This window comes from Neophocaena asiaeorientalis, unplaced genomic scaffold (assembly GCF_003031525.2).
Source record: "Neophocaena asiaeorientalis asiaeorientalis breed wild unplaced genomic scaffold, Neophocaena_asiaeorientalis_V1.1 scaffold550, whole genome shotgun sequence".
NCBI classification, from domain to species: domain Eukaryota; kingdom Metazoa; phylum Chordata; class Mammalia; order Artiodactyla; family Phocoenidae; genus Neophocaena; species Neophocaena asiaeorientalis.
Genome location: NW_020173396.1, coordinates 2,311,957 through 2,325,885, shown reverse-complemented (window position 1 = coordinate 2,325,885; position 13,929 = coordinate 2,311,957). Strand labels below are relative to the sequence as shown.

Here is a 13,929-nt window from a genome sequence, read left to right as displayed (position 1 = left end):
TCCCCTGCATCGGCAGGCAGACTCTCAACCACTGCGCCACCAGGGAAGCCCTGTACTGTGACATTTGGATCCATTTGAATATAGTAAATAAATTAAAGGAACTTCCTGGAAGGTTTCTTTTTGGGGGATGATGGACTGAGTGAACCAATGTTTATTGAGTATTTAGTATGTGCCAGGCACTGTGAAAGATCTAGAGATACAATGGTGAATAAAAACAGAGACCCTGGCCTCATGAAGCTTACAGTCTAGTAGGGGAGGCAAAAAACATACTCATAAATAAACTAAGAATAATTACAAGTTACTGTGATATGTGCTTTGAGAAAAACCTAAGATACAGAATAAGAAGGGAGACCTACTTTGATACAGGGAAGGCTTCTCTGGGAAGTGAGACCTAAAGAATGAGAAGAATCAGCCATTCAAATAACTTAAGGGACATGTAAAGTTAGAGATACCTTCAGGACTTAAGTGGAGATAACAACTAAGCAGCTAGAGAAATGAGCCTGAAGATTGGAAGAGATGTTTGGGTTGGAGATACGTATTTTGGAATCGAATTGGGAATTGAAGAACTCTTCTTGGTAAAGAGCAAAAAGAGAAAAAAGGATGTTCCAGTCCTGGAGTTATATCTATTGTATGTTTTCAATGTAATTGTAAATAAACAGTTTAAAAGTGAACCAATCCAAAATACGGGATATACATAAATCTTTGAGATGTCTGAGATTGCCAAATGGATATATAAATTAGGCTGTAGGGTACAGACAGGAATCTGGAGCTCAGAGAATTCTATCGTGGTGAAATAAGTCTTTAACATATTCATGGTATTGAAAAGTGTGAGACTGACTCCTTTAAGACTCCTTTAAAGGAGAGAGTGAAAAGAGAGGAAAGAAAGGAACCCTGAGGAGTCCCGAATAAGAGGAGAAGGCAGCATGGGAAACTGAGAAAGAATGGCCAGTGAGGGAGGAAGATATCAGTAGACTGAGTCTCATGAAAGCTGAGAGAAGACAGTGTGTCAAGAAAGGGTAATAGCTGTGTTGAGAGGGTGTGTAAAAGAAGGCCAGAAAATGCACACTGGAATTAGTAGGATGGAGATAGTTGGTGATGCTGACAAGAGCACTTCCAATGGAGTTGTAGGGATGGACACCTAAAGCAGACAGGGAAAAGAGAATGGGAGGTGACATGGCGAAAAAACCTCTTCTAAGTAGTTGTTTTTGCAAAGCGAAACAGAAAAATGGGATGGATGTTAGAGTTAGCTGGAGGATAAATGTGGGATTAAGGTCAGGTTTTTTTAAAGATGGGGAATATTAGAGCATGCTTGTATGTTGAAATAAATACCACTTCTAGCAGGAGTAATCACTGAATGCTAAGCAAACTTAGTTTCCTGAATGATGAGCTAGGGAGCCTAAGACAAGTGCATAAGAATTTTGTTAAATTCATAAATTCAAACTCTCAGAAACGTATCCTCGTAAATCCCAAATGCCTAGATGTATTATTCCTACAATCTTTTGGATATGGGGGATAATAACCATTTGTGGCCACTGGCCACTGTAGACAACCCAGCCACTCAGGTTCATCTAGCTGGAGGGATGCAGCACATAGTCACGTGGCAGAAGCACTGCAATGATTCAAACAGTGAGGCTCGGACTCCAAGTCCTGCAGGCTAGGTTCAAATGGGTGTAACGACCACTGCAAACGGCTACAGCAGCATATCTATAACTCATGTTAGCAATTTCATGGCTCATTTCTATGACTGGTACAAGGACTTCATCCGCATTGAAAGCAGGCTAGAAAGCAGGGATCTTTAAAGTGCAGAGCAGCAGGGATAGCAAATGGCAGAGGGGATAACTGCCTCACTTGGGGAAGTTTCTAACGTGGAATGTGTGAAAGGTGGTCCACGTAAAGATTACTGCCTAAGATATATAAGGCACTCCACAATATTTAGTGAATTAAATGAAACGAGTCTTTAATTCAGAGCGGTTCAATTTAAAAAAGGCAAATTTAATATGTTCAAAATTCAACAGTGTATTTTTGCAAAGCTTAAAAAACCTGGATTAAGTACATCAGTGGAAAGATTTGTATTTGATTAGGTTCTTAGAAAATATTTATATTATGCTACACATATTCTCAATGTCAAAAGCATACCAATACTCTAAACAAAGATCAAAATTACTATATTATTAGAGAAAATATTAAACCTTTCTAGAAGTTTTGGTTTTTTAACTTCATGTAGTTTTTACACACTAGCAAATACTTTAAAAAATAGACTAAAACTGGTACCACTGCTCATGGTATCAATGGGAGGTGGTCCACATAATAATTAATTCTGAACTGAAATGGATCTTAACATGGTTAGCTGATAAAAACACAGAGAAAGTTAAATCTTCCATAGTGTGGTACTGTGGTTCACAATGGATAGTCAGTCATAGGTCAAACTATAGTTCTATCACATTTAGTTGGGAGAGGAAATCTTACAGAATGACTTTCAGAATAACTTCCATAATTTAATAATAGCCCATTTCAATTTTCTCAAGGTCATTCCTACAGTTCAAAACAAATACAGTACTCTAACAGTGGGCATTTAAAAAAGAAAAAGAGGCCCACTAATTGGCTTTCTGCATAAAAGTGACAAGAATGATACCAACTGCCTTAATTTCTGAATTTTGCTATTATTCTGGACTCTCATGGGTCCAGGCATTTTCCCCCTTGGGATGGGTGAGCTTTTTGTGTAGATATGATTTTGTGATCTGGATTGCTCCTTCTAGAACCATGACTTGGTTCTCAGTTCCTCATCATTCTGGGCCAGGGAAAACCAGCGAAGTTTAGATTTCAAGACATCATTCTAATGAAAGAATGTAACAGTAACTTTAACTGTCTAGATGTATTATCAAGCAAGACTGTTAAGAGCATGCTTTTCAGATCTGTTCACCAGACTGAATGAGATCCTCACTAGACTCTGGTATACAGTCCTGTGCCCACCTCCCACTCCTGAAACCTCACCCAAACTAAAAACAATGCAGGTGCAGGGGTGGAAGGAGGGAGGCAGAGAGGATGCTTGTGCCCTTTAAGACCCAGGCAGAGGTGCTTATTTTCTGTTTTTTAAAAAAGGGTTTAAGATGTAATTCACACATCATAAAACCCATTTAATTTGTACAATTCAATGTTTTCTTAGTATATTCAGAGAGTTGTGCAACCATCACCATGATCAATTTTAGAACATTTCCATCATGTATTCCTTGTATCCCTTAGCCACCATCTGCTAATCCTCCCATTTTCCCAAACCCTGGGTAATTGCTGACCTGTCTTTACTTTCTGTGTCTGTAGATTTGCTTTCTCTGGACAAACGGAATTATGTGGCCCTTTGTGAGTAGCTTCTTTCTCTTAGCATAACAATTTCTAGGTTCATCCACACTGCAGCATGTTATCAGTACTGCATTTGTTTTTTTAGTGTTGAATAATATTACTAAATTTTATTTATCCATTTACCAGCTGATGTATATTTGGGTTGTTTTCAATTTTTGTCAGTATTAACATTCATGTACAAGTTTTTGTGTGGACATATGTTTTTATTTCTCTTGGATATATACCTCGAAGTGGATTGCTGGATCATATGGTAACTCATGTTTAGCATTTTAGGAATTGCTAAACTGTTTTCCAAAGTGGCTGCACCATTTACATTCCCACCAGTAGTGTATGAGTGCTGCAGTTCTCCCATATTCTCGTGACCCTAGTTATTGTCTCCTTTTATTTTTCTTAATAAATTTATTTATTTATTTTTGGCTGTGTTGAGTTTTCGTTGCTGCGCGCGGGCTTTCTCTAGTTGCAGTGAGTGGGGGCTACTCTTCGTTGTGGTGCGCGGGCTTCTCATTGTGGTGGCTTCTCTTGTTGTGGAGCATGGGCTGTAGGCACGCAGGCTTCGGTAGTTGTGGCATGTGGGCTCAGTAGTTGTGGCTCGTGGGCTCTAGAGCGCAGGCTCAGTAGTTTTGGCACACAGGCTTAGTTGCTCCGTGGCATGTGGGATCTTCCCAGACCAGGGCTCTAGGCATGTGGGATCTTCCCAGACCAGGGCTCATAACCCGTGTCCCCTGCATTGGCAGGCGGACTCTTAACCACTGCGCCACCAGGTAAGCCCTATTGTCTCTTTTTGATTATAGTCATCTTAGTGGGTGTGAATTGGTATCTCATTGTGGTTTTGATTTGCATTTCCCTAATGACTAACGATGTTGACTATCTTTTCATGTGCTTATTGACCATTTGAATATCTTCTTTGGAGAACTGTCTTTTCAGATCCTTTGCCCAGTTTTTAATTGCCTAATCCAGAGTCACAAAGATTTGCCCCTATGTTTTCTTCTAAGGGTTTTATAATTTTAGCTTTTGTTTCATTCATCAATTCATTTTGAGTTACTTTTTGAAAATGGTGTGAGGCATTTTGCATGTGGATAGTCAGTTTTCCCAGCATTATCTGTTGAAAAGACTATTCTTTCCCCATTAAATGGTCTTTGCACCCTTACTGAAAAACCAACTGACTATAAAACTGAGAGTTTATTTCTCTACTTTCAATTCTATTCTATTGATTTATATGTCTATCTATTGTTATGCCAGTAACACACTATCTTGATTACTGTAGTTTATGGTAAGTTCTCAAAGTAGAAAGTTTAAGTCCTCCAATTTTGTTCTCAGGTATTCTGGGTCCCTTGAATATCCACATGAATTTTAAGATGGGTTTCTTTGTTTCTGCAAAAACGTCACAGGGATTTTTATAGAGATTGCATTGAATCTGTAGATCAATTTGATAATTATTACTATATTAACAATATTAAATCTGATTTCAGTATAAGAATTGAACTTCTTTGGTTAGATTTAATCCTAAGTATTTCATTTTTTGGATGCTATTTTATTTTTACTTTTAAAAAATATTTATTTATTTATTTGGCTGTGCCAGGTCTTAGTTGCAGCATGTGGGATCCTCGTTGCTGCATGCAGGATCTTTAGTTGCAGCATGTGGGATCTAGTTCCCTGACCAGGGATTGAACCTGGGCCCCCTGCATTGGGAGCATGGACTCTTAGCCACTGGACCACCAGGTAAGTCCCTGGATGCTATTTTAAATTGAATTGTTTTCCTAATTTTACTTTCAGTTTGTTCATCAATCAAGTGTATAAAAATACAACTGATTTTTGTATACTGATCTTACATCCTACAGCCTTGCTAGACTAACTTATTAGTTCTAGGATTTTGTAGTAGATTCCCTAGGATTTTCTTTATACGAGATTGTGTTAGGTGCAAATAGAGATACTTTTAATTTTTCCTTTCTAATCTAGATGACTTTTATTTCATTTTCTTGTCTAATTTCCTGTCTAAAACCTCCAGCATAATTGCAATAAACATAGTGAGAACAGATAGGCTTGTCTTGTTCCTGATCTTTGGGAGAAAACATTGTCTTTTATAGTTAAGTATAACATTAGCTGTGGGTTTTTTGCAGATGTTCTTTGTTTTTAAACACATTTTTATTTACTTATTTATTTATGGCTGTGTTGGGTCTTGGTTGCTGCGCACGGGCTTTCTCTAGTTGCGGTGAGCGGGGGCTACTCTTCATTGCAGTGTGCCGGCTTCTCACTGCGGTGGCTTCTCTTGTTGCGGAGCACAGGCTCTAGGTGTGTGGGCTTCAGTAGTTGCAGCACGCAGGCTCAGTAGTTGTGGCTCACGGGCTCTAGAGCGCAGGCTCAGTAGTTGTGGTGCACAGGCTTAGTTGCTCCGTGGCATGTGGGATCTTCCTGGACCAGGGCTCAAACCCGTGTCCCCTGCATTGGCAGGCGGATTCTTAACCACTGCACCACCAGGGAAGCCCTGTAGATGTGCTTAATCAGAATGAAAAAATTCTCTTCTATTTCTACTTGGTTGAGTGCTTTTATCATGAAGTGTTATTGAACTTTGTCAAATGCTGTTTCTGCATCTATTGATATGATCACGTGTTTTTTGCCCTTCATTCAATTAACGTGGTCTACTACACTGACTGATTTTCAGATATTAAACCCACCTTACATTTCAGGGATAAATCACACTTAGTCATGGTGTATAACCCTTTCTATATATTGCTGAATTTGATTTGTTTGTATTTTTTCAGGATCCTTTCTTTTATATTCATAAGGTATGAGTCTGCATACAATATTTGTATACACAAATATATAAAAATCTATGTGCTTATACTATACGAAAAAATAAACCAAATATTTCAGTCATCTTCAGAAGTTTCTAGGATGTTTTGATGCACCACCCAGGTTCCCTTTTAGAGTGAAAGATTGCCTCTGCTGAAGAGAGTTGTCTTGCCCAAAATGGTGCCTCATTCTGGGAGCATTCCACAAGTAATGGCCATCCAACATGAGGGTACAAAGGCCTGGTCTCCTCACCACAAATGGGAACAGTTCTGAAGCATCATACTAGTTTGAGAACTACCCATAAGATCAGCTGAGGCCTCCAGTGAGACAGTGACAAAACTCAACTTCTCTCTGCACAGTCCTGCTTTCTTCCTTTCCCTTTGATCTCATGAGTACTCCCTAATAAACCTCTTTCATGTTACTCTCCAATACTGCCTGTTTCCTAAGTTTAGATAATCATAAAGATTACTTTAATATTCTCAGCAAACCCTATGGGTATATCCAGATTATGTAACTTTAATCATCACGGGTTAATCTTTGAGGAAAGGCAATACAACATAATGATTAAAAGCACTCTTAGGTGCCAGACATGCTTAACACCAATAATCTATGTGACCACAGTAACACCCAGTCATAAAAAACTAATATTATAATTAGCAACCAAACATTTGTCCAAGCATTAGGTTTAATATCATGGATAATACTAAAAGTATCAGGTAATGTTGACAGTAGTATTGTTTTTAGTTGATGGCTTGGGAGAGTTACAAAAACTGTTTAAGTTTGGGATTAAACAGCAACAACAACAACACACATACACACACATACACAATTAATCTGGAATATGGGCGAGTGTCAAATTATGTCAACTAATGAATATAAATCAGACTAACAGGATTATCAGACACCTGAGTAATAAAAATAACGTTGACTGCTGGAAAGCTAACAGGCTTTTATGTTGAAATAGAATGTTATTTTTCCCCACAGTTGAATCAAGCGGGGGTATGCATTGAAAGTTTATTAGTAGTGGTAAGATAATTTAGTGGGTCGAGGTCAGCAATTAAAAAAAATTTGCAAAGATGCTAATTGGAGTGCATCTTACTAAAGTATGTTTGTTTTACACGCATATCTATGTGGTGCACGTATGTGTGTACGGGACCTCAAGGTAAAATGCATTTCTTACTTTGCATCAGGGTAAAACACGTTTGAAAGTCTCAGATTCTGCTCCCCAAAGCCAGCAGCACAGGAAGGGCTGTGGGCCGGTCGCGGGTGTGTAGCGGGGCGCCCCCTCCCCTGCCTTTCCATACTTACGAAGGAGTCGCTCACGACTAGCACCACGTTAGGCGCATCTGCCCAAGCCTTAACTGCTCCCCGCCTCTGCCCACCTGCCCCAGGAGCTGGTGTTGCCAGCGCCGAGACTGCGACCACCGCCAACCACAGCGGCAGCATCACGCGGAGCTGTTCTGGGAGCCCGGCCTCTGGGCGCTGGACCCTGCCCCTCCCCCTAGGAAGTTCCACCCGAGAAAAGGAGGGCAGGGATCGCAGAGATCGCAGTTCGGTTTCCTTCACCCAAGGGACTACAACTCCCATCAGCCTCGGGCTGAGCACATGCGCAAAGGAGGAATTTCCCTTTCTCGACTCACGTTAAGACCTTTTAATCAAATACCGAGCGAACTAAAACCCAGCCATTTCCAGTCACGTGAGCGATGCCTGGGAAATGCGCATGCGCTCTGACTTCAGATTTGGCTTCTGCAGGAGAAGCGTCTGTCCCAGGTTGGTTTTGGTCACTGTCGCTTTTGCAGAACTTGGAGCCGGTAGGCAGTTGAAATGTTACCTAGAGAGAGAAAGGATAAGGGGCCGAGGCTGCTTGTTTTGCGCAGAGCAAGCGTGGCTGAGTGTTAGGTGAGACCGTGAACTGGGAGATGATGAGGTGGCAGCGCGTCTGTCACTTAAGTTGGATTGGGCGGTTCTTTGTGGGGCCTCTGTCTGGACCGCCTAAGGTGCGATATGGATACCGGGTGGCCCCTCGAATACCTTCCTCCCAAGGATGTTTCTAGCCTGCCTCATCCTATTCGCCGCTTTGCCTGTGCAGTAAGGATTTATTGTGCTCTGGTGGGGTGAGGAGCGGGGCCTGGTAAGAAAAGTTTCATCTTCTATGTGGGGATAAGCTTAGGTGGACTTTACCTTCAGAGTGCGAGGGGGAAGCTGGATAGGTTCTCAGAGGGAGAAATGTTGGGCTGTGTGACGTGTTCGATTAACTGACGTAGATTCAGAATACCATTATTTTGCAGTGGTTTTGAAAAATCACTGGTCCTCTTGACTGTTGAACTCCTTTGGAGAAATCTGGAAGCAGCAGGTTTCTGTCCCAGAGCCAGATTCCTGATTTCATTATTATAGTTTCAGGTATATAATTTGTGCCTCACATTAGTCGTTTTAGTATTTTGACAGGAAAAGGAGTTGTAGTATTTATTTACATAAAATCAACCTTTAATACTAATATTTGACAGTATTTTTTGCATACAGTAATTGTAAAAAGGACAGACCTTATTTATTTAACACTCATATGGTGCTTATTATGTGCTGGGTATTATACTACGCATTTATTGAGCACCTGTTTTGTGCCCCGTACTTTTACATGGAGTATTTTCTATAATCCTCACTTTCATCATTTTTCAGATAGGAAAGCTGAGACTTGGACAGGTTAAATGACCTGCCTAAGGTTACACAGGGAGCCAGTCTGAGTAGAACTTGAATTTGAGTAGTCTCTGCCCTAATTCATTGCCATGCTGTCTCTAGTTAACTGCAAAATGTTATGCCATTCTAGTGATATTAATCTCTGTTAGTGAAGCAGCATTGTTAATCGAGCAGCATGCTAACGATCTATGGGAGCAGACAAATATATAAACAATAGTACCTGACCATAAGGAACTTACACTCTAGGGAAAAAAATAATAATACAGTATGAAAGGTAATATACAGAGGCTCCCTCATGAACAGGCTATATTTCAAATATTTGTTTTGAGTTAATTTGGAATGTAGAACACATTTTACCATAGAAACAATGTTGACTGACATTTAGGTTCATAAAAATATATTTAACTTTATCTGTGGCATAGTATTGACTTTTGTAAACTATTTACTCTCTCTGGCCTTGTTTTCACAGGACGTGTATTCTGAGTTTCCGGTCAGGATGACAGGAACACATCTTTTCCTTTCTCTCTGTCCCCTTGGCAGTGTCAGTGGGAGCAGGTGCTGTACTGGGTTGGAGTGAGATAGATATTTTAGGGTCCCAGACATATAGCGCTGGAAAAATCTAAGAGACTTCTAGTCTTATTCTCATCTCACATTCAAGTTGTCGTACAATATTCCTCCCAATTGGATTGTGCAGTCTGTGCCTTTTCATCTCCAGTGATGGGAAACACATTTCCTTCGAGGGGCCTGTGCCATATTTGTACAGGTTTAATTATTAAAAGTTCATATTTTGAGCTGCAGTCGGTCTCCCTCTACTTTTTTTTTTTTTTTTTTTTGCGGTACGCGGGCCTCTCACTGTTGTGGCCTCCCGCTATTGTGGCCTCTCGCGTTGCGGAGGACAGGCTCCGGACGAGCAGGCTCAGCGGCCATGGCCCACGGCCCCACGGGCCCAGCCGCTCCGCGGCATGTGGGATCCTCCCAGACCGGGGCACGAACCCGCGTCCCCTGCACGGCAGGCGGACTCCCAATCACTGCGCCACCAGGGAAGCCCCTCCCTCTACTTTTGATTGTTCATTAGTCCATTTACCTTCACTTTTACGTGAATAATCTCTCCCTTTCAACAGCCCTTTTCACCTTCCCCACCATTTTTTTTTCCCCCAGGTCTCCCCCAGTTCCTTCGGGTAATTATCATGTAATTTCAGGTTTGTTTGTTATTCGATCACTCTTTTCTGGACATAAAGCATGTTTGCTAATCAGTAACTTACCCTGTCGGAAAAGGTACTTCTGAGTTGTTTGTGCACGCCTTTCTGTGTGTACATGTGTGTATAGAGTGTATTGTAGTGAGGGAGGGCTCCATTATGTGTATGTTTAGGTCATCAGTTAAAGATATCTACATTACGGGTTACCTGCTTTAGTGAAATACTTTGCGGTTCAGAAAAGTCTTCAGTTGAAAGTCTTGGTCTAGGTTTTGGCTCTCATAGTTTTTTAATGTCCAAAATGCCAGCAGCACTATATTCTGCCCTAAGAAAAGGAGACGAAGTGTGCAGTTAGTGACTATCTGGAACAAATTCAGTATTATCTTCACCTGCTGAAGAGACAGAATACATCTGTATAGAACATAAAGCATCTGTTAAGTTGCAGGCTTTAGTCTAGTATTTGTGTAATGACTAATTTGAAGGAGATACTTGTGTTTGATGATAGCTGTCTTTTGAAGAACATAGGCAAGAAGGTTGCTTCTTGAGAGATCAAGGAAGGAAGGATTGGGGATTTTAAATGTGTAGAGAAAGTATATAATAACCACTGTTGGTTAGGAATGGGAAAAAAGTGGTGAAGTTGATTGAGAGGGTGATAGGAGATACGGACAACAGAACTAATAGCTGTTGTGTTCAGGTGTTCTGTCTATGTACATATCAGGTAAGTGATCTCGTTCTCACTTTACCAATGAGGAAATAGGCTTGGAGGTGAAGTAAGGTGCCCAAGATCTGCGGAGACTTGAATCCAGATCCATCTTTCTTGACTTGGTGGGTGGATGTGGCGGAATGAAGGGGCTGACAAAATCTGGGGAATTTTGTAAGAACAGAGTTGAAACAACTGAGTAAATCAGTAAAATTAGGTTGAGTGAGGAGGGTAATCATTTGTAGCTGGATGGCGGCTTAAAGAAGTTAGTGAAATGGGAAGTCAGGCTTTAACTTTTATTTTACCTCCTCACCCCGTGTTTAACTTTTATTTTACTTTCCTAAACGTTATTAGGATCACAGTACTTTCTCTTCTTACCAGTAAGACCCTTTTCTGTGGAACTAACCCTTCTGTTTAAGTACGTGTATCACTAGTACATGTCTTCATCCCTACCACGTTCACCTAAATTTTGTTCATTTCCTAGTTCTAAAGTAGCATTTTTTTCCATTTTTACTTTATTCAGTTTTTGAAAATACCTCCATTCTCTCCAGGAAGCATTCTAGATTAATTTTGTTTGACAGAAGCCGTTCCAGAGATACCATCGAAAGATACTTAGAATTTGTAGTCGTGTAAAGTTTGTGTTAGTATTTCAGATGGCTATTGAGATGGATTTTTAATATTTAAAAAAAAGTCTGCTCTATTTTATTAAATTACAAACTAGTCTAGTTGCATCATACGGGCAACTTTTTTTCATGTTTATAATTCCTTATTTGGCTTAGAACAAGATGCACTTTATTGTAGTCAGCTTGCAGATTGTGAAGTAAATAGTGCTCTTAACTGTCCTAGAATCAAAGCAAAGTAGCGTAGAAATAGGTGACATTCTCTTCTGGCTCAGTTTTTTATGTTGAAGTCAGTGTATTCTGAGTTTCTGTAATTTTTTTCTGAGTCTTTCTGATTTTTTATGATGTTCCTTTTACACCTTGTGGCTATGGCAACACAGTTTAGACTGATTCAGAAATTTGGAGATTACAATTAGTGTCTCTTTGGGAAAGAAAAAAGATGGAAAATTTTACATAATTATTTCTAATGTTTTAAATTATGAATTATGAAAATTGAACCCAAATCCGATGTTTTAAAAAATTCAATATGTTTTGGGTTCTGTATGTCATCTTTTTAATGTGCCTGTCTTATATTTTACTTAATTTAGATGGATAAACATTTAAGGAACAATCTGAAATTCAATTTAAAGAGAAGATAAAGTGATAACAGCTAAAAGGTAAGTGTCTAGAATGCTAAATAATAGGTAATTGGAGTCTACTTTTACTTAATGATTGTTTTTACTGATTCTTTTCAGAAGGAAGGTGTAATGGTGTAGGTTATGGTCATCACAAAGTACCTTTAGGCTTTTGTAATTAGATTTAAAGGTATCATTTTTTGCTTTTCTGTAATTAACTTCCAGTGTCATTATTGTTACTATTTTTTAAATTATTCTTCTTATTTGTGCTTTGTGGAGTCTTTGTATCTCCACAACTTAAGGTTGTGGAGGTAGCATAAGGTTCCATAGCTTTAGCTGGAGTGTGTAGGACATATCAGTTCATCTACCTATGTTAGTTTTGAGGTATATCATTGTCTTTTGGCATGGTTTTCACTTTCATTTTTTTTAGATATAGTTATTGCTCTTTATGCTTGATTTGTTGAATAAAAACCCTTTTAGGTTGGTAGTAAAAAAAAAACCTTCATTGAGTGAAAATGTGCTACATGAACACTCTTATTTAAAAAAGTCATTTAGATTGAGGAGAAAAAATGGGAGGAGAGGTATAAGGGAAAAATGTGTGGGGCTGTGGAAAAATATTAAAGACACTTGTAAGAGAGCCAGAGTTTTCTCTGAAGTGTTGGAAGTGCTTGGAATAGAGGGAAGTATCCCAAAGAGAGGAATATGAGGTTACATAGACTCATTTTGGGTATTAGCTTTCCACTTTGTGAAAGGAAATGGATTTGATGGTACCTAGTAGATGGTTAGTGTTCCTTAAAGCTTTGTCTAGAACATGAGTGGGTGAGCCTCTTCCTTCTCCACACCACTTCCCAAAAAAGGGGAAGAAATTTTCAGGGCTAGAAAGCGGCAGATTGTTTTGTCTTTAAAAAAAATAATCTCCTGAAACTAATATTTATGTGTATATATATATATATATGTATGTATTTTAGGTGCAGAGAGGGGGCCTCAGTGCTAGCTTATTATGCTAAATGCCAATCAGATGAATAAGGAACAGGAGGAGCAGAATAGAGTATTCCACTGCAGCAAGTGTAGGTGTGGAGACATATAGAGATGTAGACACATGTGGAGACATATAGAGATGTAGAAGGGTATTGAACATTAGAACTGGTTACCAAGAGAAGAATGGAGTTTGTCTCATATGGTCTTTAAAAGTAACCTACTTATGGGCTTCCCTGGTGGCGCAGTGTGGGGGCCCCAAAAAAAAAAAAAAAAAAAAAAAAAAAAAAGAAGTAACCTACTTAGAAGCATTTGACAGCTCCATGTTTGCTGCTCCATTTAAATCCAAATTTGTCTGTCTCATTTTCAAGGTCTTCTGTAATCTGGTGCTCTACTTTATCTACCCAGCCTAATTTTCCTGTTCTTCAGCAAGTCCCTTCTGTTCCATTCAGCCTGGTTTCCTTATTGTTTCCTCCACGTGCCATGCTCATTCCTGTCTCTCCAACTTTGCTCGTGCAATCAGTGTCTCTGGCTGGAGTAATTTTCCTTCTTCCCTCCATTCTCAAATCCTTTCTCCATCTAGTAGCTGTTAATTACTTCACCCCACACTTCTCTTCTCTGAACTCCTATTGCACTTGTACTCGTTATCCTTAATTTAGCATTTGATTCTTTAATGACTCATATGTCTTAGGTCTTTCTCTTGATTGAGATTGTATTCTTTAGAGCAGAGGCCTTCCTTTCTGTTTCTTTTGTGTCATATACAGCATATAGCTTGAGAGCTGCATAGCTGCATGTTGTTTTAGTGCTAGTTGGTTCTACTTTGTCCAGATGTGCTTTCACTTGTATGTTGGGTGATAGAAAAGATGATGATCTTTATCCTGGAAAAGTTGCATTCTTTTTTTTTTTTGCTTGGTCTTGTCTTAAAACTGCCTTTGTTCTTTTTTTTTTTTATAACTTAAAAAAATTTTTATTTATTTATTTTTGGCTGCATT

General features: G+C 39.4%; 2 protein-coding genes across 8 annotated transcripts in view; one reads left to right on the top strand and one right to left on the bottom strand.

The window, feature by feature from the left end:
• The window catches only part of ARSK (arylsulfatase family member K), a 41,836-nt gene extending 34,125 nt beyond the window's left edge, over positions 1–7,711 (bottom strand). Inside the window, exon 1 of one of the 2 annotated variants that reach the window (XM_024746970.1) lies at positions 7,453–7,711. In XM_024746970.1, the coding sequence (XP_024602738.1) occupies positions 7,453–7,590 (138 nt within the window). In that variant the 5' untranslated portion in view covers positions 7,591–7,711. The remainder of the gene's footprint in view (positions 1–7,452) is intronic. The other variant, XM_024746969.1, reaches the window with a different exon arrangement.
• Positions 5,015–13,929, top strand: part of SKIC3 (SKI3 subunit of superkiller complex) — an 87,915-nt gene continuing 79,000 nt past the window's right edge. For 2 of the 6 annotated variants that reach the window (XM_024746965.1, XM_024746962.1), the window contains exons 1-2: positions 7,854–7,914; positions 11,936–12,004. The gene's annotated coding sequence lies outside the window, so the exon portion shown is untranslated. Of the gene's footprint in view, positions 5,074–7,853; positions 7,915–7,945; positions 8,044–11,935; positions 12,005–13,929 lie in introns of those variants that run through there. The other 4 variants (XM_024746968.1, XM_024746963.1, XM_024746967.1 and 1 more) reach the window with 3 other exon arrangements.